At 37.0% G+C, this 18,312-nt stretch overlaps 2 protein-coding genes across 4 annotated transcripts in view; one reads left to right on the forward strand and one right to left on the reverse strand.

Annotated features, from left to right (window-relative positions):
* Nucleotides 1-13,130, forward strand: part of LOC135202305 (zinc finger protein ZFP2-like) — a 79,594-nt gene extending 66,464 nt beyond the window's left edge. For all 3 annotated transcript variants that reach the window (XM_064231641.1, XM_064231640.1, XM_064231639.1), the window contains exon 3: nucleotides 6,398-13,130. In XM_064231641.1, coding sequence (XP_064087711.1) covers nucleotides 6,398-8,122 — 1,725 coding nt within the window. In that variant the 3' untranslated portion in view covers nucleotides 8,123-13,130. The remainder of the gene's footprint in view (nucleotides 1-6,397) is intronic.
* LOC135202015 (uncharacterized) overlaps nucleotides 1-18,312 on the reverse strand; it is a 159,866-nt gene that overhangs the window by 111,310 nt on the left and 30,244 nt on the right. The gene's annotated exons all lie outside the window — the stretch shown is intronic.

Consider the following 18,312-nt stretch of genomic DNA (forward strand, 5'->3'; position numbering starts at 1 on the left):
AGAAGAGATTCTTCTAACAGACTATACCAGTCTAATTGGGGAGTGTTTCGGAAATGGTGTAGATAAACTAAAGTCTCTTCTTCTGAAACATCTGTGAACGAAATAGCTGATTTCCTTCTATACTTAAGGGACGTTACGTGTTTAGCGCCTTCGACTATTAGGGGATACAGAGCGATGCTGACTTCAGTTTTTAAACACAGAGGACTAGACCTATCCATCCGATCTAATTAAATCGTTCGAGACTTCCAAATCGTCAAAGGGTTCAATAGCATGGAATCTCAATATAGTTCTTAAACGACTTTTGGGTCCTCCCTTTGAACTGCTACTGTCTTCGTCTATGAGGAATCTCACCAAGAAGACGTTATTTTTAGTTGCATTGGCATCAGCTAGATGAGTTAGCGAGCTACACGCGATGGACAAAAAGGTAGGATTTTCTCAAGGCGAAACAGTTTGCTCCGTGGAGCTCAATTTTCTCACGAAAAACGAGAACCCCTCTAATCCTTGGCCATGTAACTTCGTTTTCAAGAACCTGACAGACTTGATAGGCCAGGAAGAAGAACGGCTCTTATGTCCCGTGTGTGGACTTTTAAGATATTACCTCCGCAAAACGGAGAAAATTAAAGGTCAATCAAATCTTTTGTGGTCCTCTGTTAAAAATCCCTCTCACCCTCTCTCAAAAAATGCTATTTCCTTTTTTCCGGGAGAATTAATTGTTGAAGCACATTTTCAAGCTAACGACGCAGTGTTTCCGTTACTGAGAGTGAAAGCGCTCAAAGTTCGAACGGTAGCAACTTCCCTCGCTTTTCGACACTTGTCGCTATACGCTATCCTCCAAAGTACCTTTTGGAGATCTAAATCTGTGTTCGCTACGCATTATTTGAAAGAAATCGAGACAGTATTCGAAGATTGTAAGTCGCTCGGTCCACTTTCGGTAGCTGGCATGGTGTTGGGAGAAACAACATAGGGGGTTGCTCCCTCTGTTAGCCTATGTTTCGCCTTGTTATCAAGGTTGACAAGTTAAAGGGAAGTCTGGGGGTACAATGTACCTGGAGTACTCACCAGTCATTTTAGTGTTAGTTTTGGTGGGTAAAGTTTTTTATTTCGGTGTAGGTGACAGTTGTTTTTCATGTTGGTTATTTCTGGTCTTAGCCCAGGGCAAGGGCAATATTTTGTTGTATCTTCGTTGAGTCAGTGGTGAGCACCATGCCTACAAGGATATTCCACTCCATGTAGAAGCACCCATTGGTCATACTCCAAGCCTTCTACTACATAAGATGAGCACCGACCAGAGGCAGTATTCTCCTGCAGTAGCTCTCTTACAAGGTAAGGTACAACAGGCATCCTTGCAATGGGTAATCAGCTGTATAATTGTTCGGTAAGACACTGCAATAAAAATGGAATTTTCATTATAAAATAAAATTTTATTGCATACTTACCGAACAATTATTAATCAAAGGAACGAATTGATGTTACCTGGGCAGTTATACCTGTAGCTCCCTCGAGTGGAGGGAGATGACGTCACCTACATTAGCGATGGCGGCGCCACCGCGGAATTTTTTAATCTATTGTCTGCCATTCGTAGGGAACCTACAGCTGTATAATTGTTCGGTAAGTATACAATAAAATTTTATTTTATAATGAAAATTCCATTTTCTTTATCTTTTAGGACCATTTATTGTATGTATGGGTCATGTTCTACCAATTGGAAGGGATATTGGCCAATCATATTCATCTTTCATAAATGGAGAGATGTTTTCTGGGGTATCTGCAGTCACACCTTGTGTACTTGGCAAGTACCATATCTTTGGGAATGCAGACTTCCATTGCAAATCTTTTGCTTTAAGAAAGCTCTTATTGTACAACTATTGCTCTACAACCAGGCATTTTGAAAGGTGGATAGACTTACAGCATTATGGTCTTTGAATGCTTCTTTGTCTCTGTCCTCCCTCCTAGGTAGTAATTTAGGCTATTTAACCCACCTCAGGTAGACCTTGGTCTGAGAGACCCACCCCCCTAGTAAAACTTCTTGAACAGTCACTTCTGAATACCTGGGACACCTGGTCTTCCCAATAACTTCCTGACTTTGTGTATCCATGCAGGGGGTAATGGAGTTACCTGAAGGTCTCTTTCTATTTTGTCAGTACAAGGGTATTTGGGTCTGTGAGACCCTGTCTACCTGGTATGTGGCATTACAGTAGACCCTTGACTCACGAACGCATTGACCCACGTAAAACTCGATCCCCGACCAAAATTATAGGTAAAATTTCACCCTTGACTTACGAACTAACTTTGAGATACGAAAAAAAAAAATGCGGAAAATAAATATTCTGTTTGGGTCATGAACTAATTTTGAGACATGAACATTTGAAAAATGCTGGAAATTTCTGGAAAATAACAATTCACTTTGTTTCACAAACTAATTTTTAGACACAAACATTTGAAAAATGCGCGAAATCGCCCAGCACACGTGAGAGCGTTTGAGTTGCCATGGGACCAGCCATCCTCCAGCCGCCCACGCACGGCGTCACCCACGCATCGCTCTTTGTCTCATCTCATTGTGTACAAGACGTTCGTCAATTCGCTTAGCATTTTTTGCGCTAAAACTTGTGATTTTCTTCATAAGTGGGGCCTAAGAAAGTGAAGAGTGGTGGTGAAAGTAAGAAAGTGAAGAGTGATGGTGAGAAGAGGGTGCAGAGGAAGATAACCATTGAAATAAAGAAAGAAATTATAGAAAAGGTTGAACGTGGTGTTCGCGTGACCGATATCGCAAGTGAGTACAGAAACGCGCGGGACCTAAGTCCGACAATTTCCCGACAATTTGAAAACTAAAAAGCAAGGATGCCATTAAAGAAGCAAATGTTGCGAAGGGAGTGACAGTACTAACCAAGATGAGATCGCAAACCCTCGAAGAGGCAGAAAAAAAATAATTTTGAAGTGGGTACATGAGAAACAGATGGCAGGTGATAGTGTAAACGAGCCGATCATCTGCGAGAAAGCTCGGCAAGTGTATCAGAGTTTGCTGAAGGAAACTCCTTCTACTAGTGCCACGCCAGATGATTTTAAGGCTAGTAAAGGGTGGTTTGATAACTTCAAGAAGAAGAGAACTGGAATTCACTCTGAATTAGGCATGATGAGGCTGCTAGCGCAGACAAGGCTGCTGCTGAGGCATTCGTGACCGAGTTTGCCGAGTTCGTGGAGGCCGAAGGATACGTCGCTCAACAGATTTTCAATTGTGATGAAACGGGCCTCTTCTGGAAGAAGATGCCCAACAGGACATTTATCACCCAAGAAGAGAAGGCGCTCCCAGGCCACAAGCCAATGAAGGACAGGCTTACGCTTTTGTTATGCTCAAACGCAAGTGGCTACTTGAAACTAAAGCCGCTACTTGTCTACCATTCAAAAAATAACCCGCTTGTGCCTTTAAGCAGCACAACGTAAATAAGGCCAGACTGCCTGTAATGTGGAGGGCCAATACAAAAGCATGGGTGACACGGAGCTTGTTTATGGAGTGGATTGATGAAGTGTTTGCGCCGACCGTGAGTCAGTACCTAACAGAGAACAAGCTACCCCTGCGGTGCCTTCTGATCATGGATAATGCCCCGGCACACCCTTCGTACTTGGATGACTGCAGTGAACATGACTTCATTCAGTTCAAGTTCCTTCCACCCAACACGACCTCTGTTCTCCAGCCCATGGACCAACAAGTCATTAGCAATTTTAAGAAATTATATACGAAGGCGCTCTTCTCCAGATGCTTCCGGTAACTGAAGAGACAAAATTAACCTTAAAAGAATTTTGGAAGAAGCACTTTAATGTTTTTCACTGCATAAACCCTCATTGATAACGCATGGACTGAAGTTACGTACCGCACATTAAATTCTGCGTGGCGGAAACTTTGGCCCCAGTGCGTAACTGTCCGTGACTTTGAGGGCTTCGATGCAGAGATTGTGCAAGAAATTGTGTCCATGGGCAACAGTAGGGCGGGGTCTACAAGTCAACGACGAAGATGTTGAAGAATTGGTCGCTGAACATTCAGAAGATTTTGACTGCGGACAAAACTTGTTCAACTCCACAAAGAGCAGCAGGAGCAACTTGCTCGGGAGCAATCAACTGACGAAGAGGAGGCTGGGGAGGAAGTTACAGATGTCAGCAGTGATGTGATAAAAGCCGCATTGGAAAAGTGGAATGATGTCCAGTGCTTCCTTGAATTGTATCATCCGGACAAAATTGTTACGAACAGGATCGTGAATATGCTCAATGAAAATTTAATGAGCCATTTCAGAAGAGTTATGCAAGGAAGGAAAAGGCAACAGACATTGGATAAGTTTGTGATTAAAAGTTCACCAAAAAAACCTAGAAGAGTTGAATCTCCGGAACGAGATCTCCCCGACCTGGATGGGGGAGGGTCTCCTTCCGCAAAATAACCTCCTCCCCACCCACCACCCTCCTCTTCTCTTGTCCGTCAAGCCAGAAGTCTCGCCAGTCATAGTAAGTGTTCACTTTACAATCGTTTTTATAGTGTTAGTTTACCATTTTAAATTATATTATTAGATATATTAAGGTTTTTTACACTTGACTTTTACATTATCTGTGTAAAATAAGGCAAAATATACATAATATATATTGGTTTGTAGGGGTTGAGAACCAATTAATATTATTCCCATTAAACCTTATGGGGAAATTAGCTCCGAGTCACGAAAAATTTCGAACACGACCAAGGTCTAGGAACGGATTGTGTTCGTGAGTCAAGGGTCTACTGTACTTGTGTCTGTGAGACCCTGTCTACCTGGTATGTGGTGTTACTTGGGTCTGTGAGACCCATGTGTACCTGAAATGTTATGTTACCTTTATGTGAAAAAAATATATATAAATGTGATGTATATGAGTGTTTGTGGATGATCATCATTTTTATTGCAGTAATTGTCATTCAAACTAATCTATGTACATTCAGGTATAAAATTGTATCACTGGAAATTATTACATTTTCAGAGAAAAATAAAAGAAGAAAAACTCGGTTTATGCTATTATCACTTATGGGTAAGCGCATACAGAAGGGGTTAATTTACATTCATATAGATTGTTTTCATAGTTACTGGTGTCCTTTTACTTAGTTTTTTTTTCCAGGTTATTATAAATATATATATATATATATATATATATATATATATATATATATATAATATATATATATATAATATATATATGTGTGTGTGTATATATATGGTAATAATATATTATGTATTATATATATATATATATATATATATTATATATTATATCGATATATATAGAGATATATTATAAATAATTTTAAAATGCAAAAATACAAAAAAAATTAATTACTCATACATTGTTCACTGATTTCTGATAAGAATGCAGTGTCTGGCAGGCCATCTTAACAGCATGAAGTTTTATCCAAGACCAATTTTTAGGACCTTGCAAAAAACCATTATTGATTTATTCATTTTGTTTATGATACCTTGAAAATAATTTATTTGTTATGATTTAAAAAAAACAAACATATTTGTTTAAGATATTAGAGTAGAAGAAAAATTTCATCTTTCAAGATTTATTAAGTTGTTCAATCTGGGAAAATGCTCAACACAATAAAGCCATTTATGATTTTATAGGTTTTTAGAAAAATGTGCTTATTGTAAAAAAAATTTTCACATGAGAATTTTCTTCGTGGAAGAATATTTGGAACATTCAGGACCACTTATTTTGGTTTAAATAAGAGTAAATGTTTATCATGACAAATAGTGATAATTGGATCACGAATCCTTTTGCTTTTATCAAGCTTGTAAATTAGACTGAGCTTCTAAAATGTTGAGAGGTTATTTTTAAAAAGTATGTGGTTTTCACATGCACATGATGTTTAAAGTGCACAAAAGAATGCCCATCTTACATTGTAGACTATTCTTCTTTTCAGTGGTGCAGCCCTATTTATCAGCATACTTATTCAAACTTTTTTTTCTTATGGTTATTGTCCTTTTAAGATGTGGTTATCTTGTAACTAAATTTATTGGTTAATCAAACATACCTGGGAAAAGTGTCAAGCATTATTTGTCTTTTGTGTGTGTATGTTTTTAAGTTTTTAATGTCCTTGCCAGAATCTCATATCCAAAATTGCACTGAAATTATTAGATTAGCTTATTATTGAATAGTTTGAACCCTTAATTCCCATTGGTTTTTGTAAATATATTTTCATTAGAATGTTTGTAAGAATATTATAGAATTTCATCAATATTTAACAAGAGTGCATAAAAGTTTCTGATAATTACACCTTAAATAAACGAAGTGCTGTAGAAGTGCATGAAGAAGTTACAACTAGGCATAGTTTATAAACCTATTTTATGTGACATTATGATGCAATGCACTGATTATTTTTTGTTTCCAGAAATATGAGTGTGATTTATGTGAAGAAGTCTTTGATAGATTAAAACGCCTTATGTCTCATCGGAAGAAACACCATCGGGCAAGCCTTTCTTGTAAGATGTGCTCCAGTAAGTTTACTCATTACGCTAGTTATAGAATTCATATGAGGGTTCATAAGGGAGAAAAGCCATATGTGTGTCAGGAATGTGGTGCAGCTTTTGTGCAGAGTGGTCACCTTAATATACATAAGCGAACCCACACAGGTGAAAAACCATACACGTGTGATATTTGTAATAGTAATTTTAAGCAAATTTCTCACTTAAAGACCCACGTTAGAACACACACTCAGGATAAACCTTATCGATGCGAAGAGTGTGAAGCTTCTTTTACCCAGAACAGTAGTTTGAAAAGACACAGACGTTCTCACTCAGGAGAGAAACCCTATAAATGTGCATTCTGTGATATGACATTTGTAGTTAAAAGCAATATGCAAAGACATCTTTACACTCATACTGGTGAGAAACCATACCAGTGTGACCTATGTCCAGCCTCCTTTGGACAAGCTATAGATCTAAAGAGACACAAAATTAGTCATACTGGTATTAAACCTTTCAAGTGCGATCAGTGCGATGCAGCTTTCAGTCGCAAGAACAATCTGAAGTGGCATCAGATGACTCACAATGGCAATACTCCATTCAGGTGTGAGATTTGTCAAGTTGGGTTTTCTTCTTCTGGAGATTTGAAGGTTCATAAACGAATTCATGCTCCTCCTAAACCTTTCCGTTGCGATTCTTGTCCAGCATCGTTTCAGCAGTATAGTTCCCTTACACGTCATAAGATGATCCACACAGGTGAGCGACCATTACGCAAGAAGCCAGAAAGCAAACCTGGATCATTTAAGGAGACAGGAATCAAGCCATATGCATGTGAGATTTGTAATGCAACATTTTGTGAGAAAAGAAATCTGAAGAGACACATCATTTCTCTCCATGATGATGTAAGAAAAATTATGGGTGGGGGACCTCTTGATGCAGATGTAAAGGATGATGGAATCATTGAGAAGTTTATCAAATTGCAACATCCTGCACAAGTAAAGAAGAAGGTACCCGAACAAGTCACTTACACAATCAATTATCAGAATCCTGTTGTTATTACTCAACCTCAGCAGCAATTAGTACAACCACAACAGATAGAGGGGACAGCACAAGAACTTCAACAAGGTATCACCTTGCAGCATGTTGTCATACAACAGCCTTTAACAGCAGAAGAAACAGTAGCAGCAGCTCCTCAGACTATAACACAGATGCCTCAGTTAATGCTTGCCCAAGGTCCTGGACAGGCTCCAAAGCCAGGTAAGCCAGCAAACAATTGTCAGAATCACCATGCGCATGTTCTTACATTTATTGAAGGTAGCTACAACCAGTGGCAGACATGGTGTTTTTGTGACCCTCCAAATATAGTGGATCAACCTAGTCAAATTATAAGCACCGTCCCAACGGCAAGTGCCATCATAACCGCACCCCCATCCACAGTCATCCCTCCTGATGCTAATGCTACAGCCTCAGTCGCTTCAGCTGTTGCAGTAACTTCCGTCACAAATTCTTCCTGCACAACTGTAGAGCAAATTGAAGGGCAATTAATGCCAGCACAAATACAGGTTCAGCTCCCTGTCGGTGCAACCCAAACCACTGGGGTCATTAGAGAAGATGTCTTAAGGGGGTGGTTAGGAGGGTGGAATAAATGTTAACTTAAATAATAAATATAGCCATTCTTATGATAAGGAAAGTATTATTTTTTTCTTAATTATATTTTATTGCCTTTCGTGTAGTATAGTAATATATATTTTATGTATCTTTTGCAGTCTTCTCCCAAATTAATTAGTCTATATAATATGTGCCAATGTAGACAAAATAGTTACTGTGGATATTCAAAAGATCTGTTCTTCAAACAATATCGCTTACTGGAATTAGGTACAATATGTTAGATAAGATTGTAGTGGTTATTTACCCTAATTACTTTGTCATATGCACTTAAGAAGGTCAGTTATTATTTTAAGAAAAATACTACATGTGTGCCAAGAGGAACAGTGTTTGTTATATGGGGATATTGTTATACTTTTAGAAGAGTTTAGTATGTTACTTTTTATTTTTGTTGTCATAAACATCAGTTGGTTTTTAAAGCAAAGCACTTTTAACTGAAAGTTTGACTTGATCTGTAACCAGTAGGAAATTTAGATGGTTTTATTCAAGTTATTCTATTTTAACTGTGATGGCTGTTAGATATTTGCTTGGAATTAAGTAAAAAAAAAATTTGGTTTACTGTTTGGTAATAAATCAAAAGTTTATGGTATCTGATACAGCGGAATCCATGACACATACCATTCCCATGTTAAAAGTAGACTTACGAAGTCTTAATTTAAGAATTGTAGACTTAAAACACTTGGTTTAAGGGACCTATCTTGTAGCAATTATTTTATTTTGCTTTTATATTTTTTTAATTTTCATGAGCAACAAGCATAGTGACCTGGCCGAGGATATAATTGCTGAAGTATTTCAGAATTATTGTAGATGATGTTTCATACTTGGATCCTTTTATACATGTATATTACAGTATTGCTTTTAATTCATGAACAAAGGGGAAGTAGTATAAACCACGAAAGTAGGGATATGTTTCTATCATGAGGTCATTCATTATTTCACATGAGAAATTATATGCAAAGGTACTGTTGTAAAATTATTTGACCTTAATATATTTGTGATGATCATTGTGTATGCATTGCAAGCATTGATCTTTTATTGGATGTTGAAGATTTTTAAAAATCCTTTTGGGATATTGGGGACCTATTGTTCGATACTCCTACCAATCATTCAGGCACATCCCTTGCCTTCACCTGCTTTCTCCCAAACCAGCCCTGTGAGAGCTAAGAATTTTGACTCACTTTTAGATTTAAACTTATGCTAATATTCCCAAAGTCACTTTTCTGTTTTCTACCTATCTCTACATGACCATTTACCTATATTGTTAAATGCCATTGTAACTTACCTTTTGTTATTGTGGACAAAATAAATTTCAATGTCTGGCATTGAGTGGATGAAGGTCATTACTAATTGATTCTGCAAATATTCCCTGAAATCTGACTCACTGCATTGTTACAAATTTTTCACAAGATTTTAGGGGCAAGATATTATTAGATGTTACGTACATTATTTGCTTCATGGTATTGCAATGTGTTCCAGGCTGTTATCTCACTATGGCATATTGTGTAAAGATGAAAGTAATATAGTAACAAATTTTTTTCACATGAATTCAAAAAATTATTAAAACATTTTGGAAAACTTGATATCAGAGTTGCATAATAAATAGTTCATAATACAGTATTTCAGGTTATTTTTGAAATATTTTTAGTTACGCATTATTATTACTGTACAGTATTCTGTATCTTATTCACTGTTAGAGACTGCCTGGCAGCATAAAGGATATTCAGAGATTTTTTAACTAATGACATATGGAATGCTTCCTAAGTAAACCTTCCACATAACAGTATTATGCATACAAACACAATCAAATTTTCATTTTTCAAGTCGGTTACAACTTTGCAATTAAACAAGTTACTTGAACTATATACTGTAACATGCAAGTAGTGAGTTTGTCTGCTCAGAAACTCCTTTTCTGAATCTTCCTTGTCTCTCCAATTCAGGGTGGTTTGTTCGATTATTTGTTGTAGGTATCAATGTAGAAGTGAACACATTTGTTGTAGGTATCAGTTTAGAAGTGAACACAAGTCTCATTTCAGAATCATAGGATCCCTGAGAGTCGGAAATGTTCTTAAATGACCATTTAGGCAAACAATAAAGGAACACATAAGTAGTAATTGGCAGATAGCAATATTGGTGGGGCCAAGGGTCACTAAAAGAACTTTCAGTGCCACTTAGTGTGCTGCTGCCATGTAGGTGGTACCCCCTCCCCACTGGGTGAAGAGTTTATCAAGTTTATTTTTAAGTGTATATGCATTTATTAAAGTTTGTTCAATATAATTTTCCCCATGTCATGTACCTGTATTAGCATGTAATACTTTGTTAAGCCTTTTTTTTTATTGTTCATTACAGTATTGTATTTTTAAAGTAACCTAAACAGTTACAATAATCATTTTATGATTATTCTCTCAACTGTAAATCATATGTTTTTTATTCTGTGAATATTTTATGATATAAAATAAGAATTTATGACTGTTAGGATTCATAGTTCTTTAAAAACATTATGTAACCTTCACTTATTATACATAGAATTTTGTTAACTGACATTTGTGACTTAGCTTTGTAAAAGTATCAATTCAAGGAAGATGAAGTGAAAATGAACTGTCAGAATTTATGCTGATGATACATATACATTTCCATATAAGTTTAGTTCTAAAACCCTTACCTAGAAGTTTTTATGCTTGACAGTAATGTGGTATGTTAATTTGGGACTTGCTGATTTCAATTTTAGAAATTTTGTTTTAACATTCCAGCTGAAAGGAAGAAGCATTCCACAGCAGGGTAAGCTCTGTTGCCAATTTCTTTATATATTACGATAAAGAAGACTGTATTCTTTAAAAAGATAACATCTTTGCTACACTCTTGGTCTTCTGGTCAGAGTTAAGCAAATTTTGGTTTGATAGATAAATTCCAGGCTTGCTTTACTACTGGTATCTTAACTATCTAAGTTAAGCAGCATTATGTCCAAGTCATTTTTGAAATAGGTGAACATCAGTGAATGCTGGATAACATTGGTGCAAAAGTAAATACTTGAAACTTACAACAGACCTTAGTAATCTGGTGTGACTGGGAAGTAGTTGCAATGAAGATTGTAACAGAGTAAGAAGATTACTATTCTAAAACCAGTGAAAAGGGAGAGCCAGGAATAATTACTGTTGAAGAGAAGCATCTGTTCATAATTTGTGAATTATCCAGTCCTTTATTTTTATTTATTGTATATACACTATCCACATGTTAAATTGTTGTTGAGATACATTTACATTTTGGCATAAAGAGCAGTAATTTTTTCCAACGGAAATTCAAACCATTGCCTTTTACAATATGTATCCTTAAGCACGAGCTGGAAGAGTCATTGAACTTAGTAATGGTAGTTAACTCATGGTGAGGGGGAGGGGTGGTGGAATACCCCCCTTTGCTCACTGACAAAGCCACTTTTCCTTGAGCTGCTGTACAGCACAGGTGTGCTCCCAAGTCTCCATGTGGTTGTTGGACTAGCTGAGTAGCTTGCTTTCCTCATTTCTTGGCATTTAATTCTTTTTTTTGTTTTGCTAAATTTTTTCCCCTCCCCCACTTGGTCTTCCTTTTCTTTGTAGAAAACCACAAGTAACATGGGTACATGGGGTTTGAGGATGCAGGTGGTTGCTTCATGCCACCATATTGGTAGACTTATAAATATTGCTAATTTTTAAGGATAAGAATGTAATATCTTTCCCATTATGTATGTGCAATGGCTCTCTTCCCAGTGAGAAGTCAAGTGCTTCAAAAAGAGAAAGTAACAGGTGGTCACCAGCTTCTGACACCACTTAGGTGACACACTGCTGTTGTCACGTTATGTGCCATAGCTTCTCCATCATCTGCAAGACAGGGAATACTGATTGCAGTAGCTGAAACTATGGCAGATGTTTACATATCTCTTCCAGACTAGCCCTTTGATGTGGAAGACAATTCCAGAAAAAAGGAGGAAATGTTCATCTTCCTTCATGCCCCCTGACTCACATCCTCCACTTACAAGAAGGAAATGTGGAAGTCAAGCATCATGGAAAAAATTCAAGAGGACATCTCTTACATTCTCTTCCTTGTTGCAGGTAAACATAAATGTCAAATTGGTTGCCTGTGATCATCATACCTTTGCCAAGGCCATTGACTCTACACATTGCCCACTTAGAAAAGACTCATCCCTTCCATGTGTACCCTCGGATTTAACTGGGAAGGGTCACCACATCCCCTTCATTCTTCCTGTACTGGGTCCGTTAACCAGTTGTGTTTTGCAGCTCAGGGTAGACGGACTTGCAATCCCCCCACCCCAGACACAGACACAAACACACATCATTAAGGAGATGCAGAAGAGCAGACTTGGGAAACCTGTTTGGTTTAAGCATGCAGTCTCTCCAGACTACACATGTTCTAGCTACAGGACAGGTTACTTCCTCTGCTCTCTCTGAGGGGGAGACCAGCTTATCCTACTCCTAATCGCTCTGCATGTTGCTCTTTTCAGATCTGAACTACCACTTTTCCCTTGAGTGCAAGATACAGATGTGCTAGCACAGTGATAGGCTGGCCATTCTTTATGGCTATTGGTTGAGTGGCATCCAGTGCTGCTGACTCTTGATTGAAGGTCTCCCTCAAGTCAATGTCATTTCAGCAGGTCATGGACTCGGTGTTCACCCTTGCTGAGGCTATCTGCTGTCAGGCTTTCACCCACAAGTCAGTCTTCAGTCTGAAGACCTTGGATTTCCCCTCTTGGTGGGGTTATCAGTACTATACAGGTCATATAGGACTTTTTCTCCTTTGACAGTGTTGTTCTTTAAAATGGGAAGTAAACCATTCCTTTGCAGCCTAATCCAAGCGCTATAATAGCTCTTAGACAAAGCATTAGTCAAGAGTTCTGTAACAGGACAGTCCATTTCATCAACACAGTCTCAGTGAAGAGGATAAGGGAGCATTTTGTGGTGCTCTCTCTCTCTCTCTCTCTCTCTCTCTCTCTCTCTCTCTCTCTCTCTCTCTCTCCTCCGGCCCTCTCTCTCCCTCTCTCTCTCTCTCTCTCTCTCTCTCTCTCTCTTCTCTTCTCTCAAGACTACAGGATTCAAGAGTTTTCTCTCCCAGCAAGACTTCAAATGGGGTTTCAGATAAGATGCTTATTGTGCTCATTGCAAGCCGTAAGGTACTTCATGAAGGATCCTGGCTCGTCTGTCGAATTACTGGTTCCTATTTTTTTTTTTTAGGCTGCATAGGAGGTAGTGCCCAGTAACATCCTTCTTCCTTCTCTAAGCACTCATTCAGATAAACGAAGTCTGGTTGTTGGACCAACCTCAGCCAGATCGGATGATTATTGCAGTAATTCTGGGGCAATGAGGGCTGGTGTCTGGGTTGTAGGCTTCTCTTTCCTCATTCTACCAGAGGAACATCGCCCAAGATTTTTTCTTGGCACCTGTGGTGGTCACTTGACAGGTGATGTGGGCACCCAGCTCTGCCTAGACAGACTGCTATCTTACCTGAGTACTGTAGCAGAATATAAGTCTGAAGGATAAAAATACTGACCTTACTCCTTTTCTCTCCCATGTTTCCATTGTGGGTCAGCATCTATAGTCAAACCAAAATGACTATCGACACAGTACGTTTTCAGCGTTGCAGATTTCTGAGATTTGATGAATCAAATCCATAACCTAAGTTGGGATGTAATGTAAATGTGGCAAAAATGCTGCCATATCTTCCTTATACCTACCTGGTCAAAAAGGGTAAACATCTTGAACATAATTGTTCTGCATTTCTAACATTGAAGGCATAAAATGAGCGAAAGAATTGAGATTTGATGAGTAAAGGATGGCTTAAAAGAAAAAAGAAAGAGCAGCAGTAAATAAATATTCTATATTATTCATTAAGCTGTTTTGATAACAGTCTAGGATAAAGAAGATTTAGTTTCTAATCATCTAAATCAATTAAGCGCCTCAGTGGCGTGGTTGGTATGGTGTTTGCGTTCCACCTCGGTGGTCGCGGGTTCCATTGAGGAGTGAGAGATGTGTATTTCTGGTGATAGAAGTTCACTCTTGACGTGGTTCGGAAGTCACGTAAAGCCGTTGGTCCGAAAGTCACGTAAAGCCGTTCCATGCAACGTAAAAACACCATACAAACAAACAAATAAATCAATTATTTAATTTTAAAATGCCCAATATCTAGGCCAAACTCACTGACGAAAGAGTCAGAGGATTTAATAGAATTAAAGAACCCCGAATAGTGAGATAGGTCAAGAGGATGTTTGGCAACGTAGCTAATGACAGCAGTCTTCTGACCAATTGATTTATAGACTTTTGGCATACATGCCAATACTAGGACAGCTACAGCCATTCAGTGATGAAACTAAAATTGACAGTGAAAAGGTTTGAAAGGTGTAACGGAAGGAAAACCTCACAGTTGCACTATGAATCAATTGTTACAAGAGGGTGGACAGTAAGATGGAGGAAAGAGAATTTGAATGGAGGTACAAGTAAAAGGAATGAAAAGGGGGTTGCAGCTAGGGTCTAAAGGGATGCTGCAAAGAACCCTAAGTAATGCCTACATTGCACCGGGAGCCGCGTTCGTAGTCATTACGATTTTACTGTAGGTCAAAGTATAAGTTGGGTTAGGCTAGATATAGGTGCCTGCACATACAGCATTTAATCATAGCATAATGTGTAAGATGCATCACCATCACCCTCCACTCTCCATTTGCAAAGGTAGACCTATTTTGGATCTGACCAGGAGTAGCAGCCCTCTGCCTCTTATTCCCTTACAGTGGATTTCATGGTTGTTCTTTGATGTTTCCTCTTGAGTACAACTCTGTAATGGCCCACTGCTCTAATCAACTTACTCACCAAACTGAGAGATACAGGAGTCATGACATAACCTTATTGCATACATAACCAGAAGCATAGTATTTCCAGGTGACTTTCCACTCCAGTCAGCTGACAGGACTACATCCCACCTAATGATTAAGTCTCCTGCTATAAAAGTCAGTGGTTTTATTTCTGTAGAAAAAAAAACAAGTTCAAAGAAATATTTGTATTTTTCTAGGTATACAAACCAAAACCTTTTTAAACCCACCTCTGCTGCCCCACTTGGTCCTCGTGGCCAAAGGAAAAGTGGTTAGTGTCAGTAGGTGAATATAGGGATATTCCCCCTGTTCATTCCCCACCAGTTAAGTACTACCATATTGACAAGTCCAAAAACCATCCCAGCTTGGGTTGAAGGATATCTATTATAAAAGGCTCTGTTTTGTATACTTAGGGAAGATAAAAGTCCTTCAACCCCAGAGCCAATTATGTTGGCTTGCTATTTTTAGCAGTTTTCAACCCAGAGTCAGTTGTGATGTTTTGGTGTTACATTCAGTGGTATTCTTATTTTGACCTTTCATTTTCCCATTTTTTAACACAATAAAATAAGATTAAAGTTTTACAAAATGCGATTTAAAGTTTTTTTTCTCTCTCTCTCTCCTTAAAATGACTCCAGAATGAGCACCATAGCACAAATAGTTTACATTACAAGTTATAGTCACAGAAACAGTTAATATTGCTGTTTGTCATAGTTCCTTTTTGTCATTAACTTAAATGAAATGATGAACAATTATGGGGGCCACTTTGGTAAGAAAAATATTTATGGATCACAGGACAGCACTTGTGCTGTATATCATGAAAATTGTAGGATTGGAGTTGTGTAATATGAGGAATATTTGCTTTTAATTGTAAACAAGAAGTTTATTTGTCAAACAGTGCATAACTGCTGTATGATGTCCAATTGTAATGTGTACATTAGGAAAATTTATTATTTTGTTTTAAGAAATCTCAATAATTTAATTTACTCTTTTGTACTTGTGCAAATGCATAGTTTTTATGGTTGAATTCATGTTACACATAATTGTGCAAGTAAAAGTCTTCATGCTTTTCTCATCTTTATTTCCTATCTTTAAATTGTTTTTCATAAAATTTATTGAAAAAGTTTATTCAGTGTTTAGCCTATTGCTATGAAGTACATTATCTACATAGGTATTTTAATTATCAATTTTCTTTCATTCTTCATAGTCCCTAAAAATAGCATATAATAGTATTGTCTATTGTCTATTTTTATCTTTGTTTAAAGCTATTTACTTTCCATATACAGATTGTATAATATTGTAGTACCTTGCAACTGATTTTAAAATTTAAATTTGCAGTATAAGCCTAATGATTACCATAGAGTTTACCTACTTTATCTCCATATTGCATTATGACTAACTCGAAATACTAATTTGTTCAAAGTATGTTAGAAAAAGTAAAAGATGGTGATTGTGTGGGTAATAGAGGAAGTTACCAGTAAATTTAATACTACTGTATTCCAAAAGTACGGGAATCACTGTGTAAGAAAAGGGAAAAGTAAAGCTCTGTGGTCCAAGAATCAAAATGAATTTAGCTTGTTTAAGCTGTAATGAATCATTTTGTTGAAGAGCAATGAAAATCTCAATGGTTTTCCAGTTTTGGTCTGTGTTCATTTACTACCTTGTTATTTTCCTGTATAAACATTTCCATGGAACATAGGTGGTCATTAAGGTAGGCATAGGCATATACTTCATTATTGAGATAAAAAAGAAAAAAAAAGTGTTGGTGTTCCTTGTTCTTCAAATAATCGTGTTGTTGTTCCTTGTTCTTCAAATAATCCTTTCTTTTTCCCTGTAGAGTTATGATTTTTCACACCTATGCAAATAAAAAAAACAGGTATTGACATGAAGTAAGATATGGGCTTTGTATAACATTTTTTATGGCAGAATTTCATATTCATAATATTTAGCCATGTGCTTTATCATGGATATCTTGTGCTTCTGATCATAGGAGACAGTAATTTGTTTTTTTTTACTTGATGTTGGGCATTTTAGTAATAGCATGTATTCTTAATTGCTACATAAGACCTAAAGGTAAACACTATAATATTCATTTTGTATTACCATTGACATTAGCCCTTTTAAGTTTTGTTATTATTGGTTGTAATTTTTCTCTTGGAAGGAATCTGCTACAGATTGATTGACTACACATTAAAACTTGCCCCCCCCTCTCTCCTCTCTTCTCTCTGAGAATATTTTGTTGCTCTAATTGTTTACAGTAAAAATTTTAATGTTTGGCTTATATTTTAACAACACTGATAATGCAAAGTAAAAAGAACAATAGCATTCCATGGATGTCTATCTCTTGGTAGAGTAAACAGCTTTCACTAGAAGGTGATTATTTAGCACAGATGGGTATTTTTTAACAATAAACTTCTCCAATTTATACTAATTTGGTTAAATTTTGTCTAAGTTATTTCTAAAATTGTATGAGTAATACAAGGTGCTGCTATGTCAAGCCGTTATTTCCGGAGTGCTCAAGAGCTAAATTAAAAGTCTTCTGAGGTTTTTCATTCAGAAGGGATTTTGTAACAGACATGCTCGGATTATTTCAGAAAAGTTTTATTCCTGTAGAAACTAGACTACTGTTCTTGGAAAGCATTTTTTTAAAAAATCTGCACCTATGTGAAAGTGGCAGGTTATATCTTAATTTTTTACAAATGGAACAAAGTGTGGGTTACTTGCATTTTCTGTCAAGTCAAGGATAGTAGTCTTTATTTCAGTGGTGCAGGATTACACAGATTTGAAATTAAGTTTTACATTCAACTTGTTACTACTTCAAGGAAAATTAAGTTTTCCATTCAACTTGTTAATACTTCCTTGAAATGATGTTTACATGCAGTTCATTCATTACATGCACTCTTTTGTATTTTTGGATTTTTCATATGCTAAATTGTGTATGTTTTGTACTTTTTAGGATGTTTAGCATGTTCTCAAAGTTTTGAAAATGAAAGCATAAGACTACGCTGATATGGAAAAAGCTGTTTTGTCTGTACTCCAGTATGCTTGTATACAATCATAGAAAATTTGTTTACATTGCATTGTAATTATTTCATTGAAATCACAAACTAATTTTGAAATAGCAGTATGTATGTATATACATTTAGCACAGCAGCCTCCTTTACTTCTGCACCCTTTGAAGTGTAAGGTATGTTGTTTTTCATTTGAATGTAGGTCTTACATTGAGTTAGTTATTGTCTTATAGGTCAATCTCATTTGAAGGGTACCTTTTGGCAGTTTATATTTTAGTATATTTTATACAAAAGATAAAAAGCTAGGGTAAACAGAATCATCCTGCCA

The sequence above is a fragment of the Macrobrachium nipponense genome, chromosome 30 (genome assembly GCF_015104395.2).
Source record: "Macrobrachium nipponense isolate FS-2020 chromosome 30, ASM1510439v2, whole genome shotgun sequence".
Lineage (NCBI taxonomy): Eukaryota > Metazoa > Arthropoda > Malacostraca > Decapoda > Palaemonidae > Macrobrachium > Macrobrachium nipponense.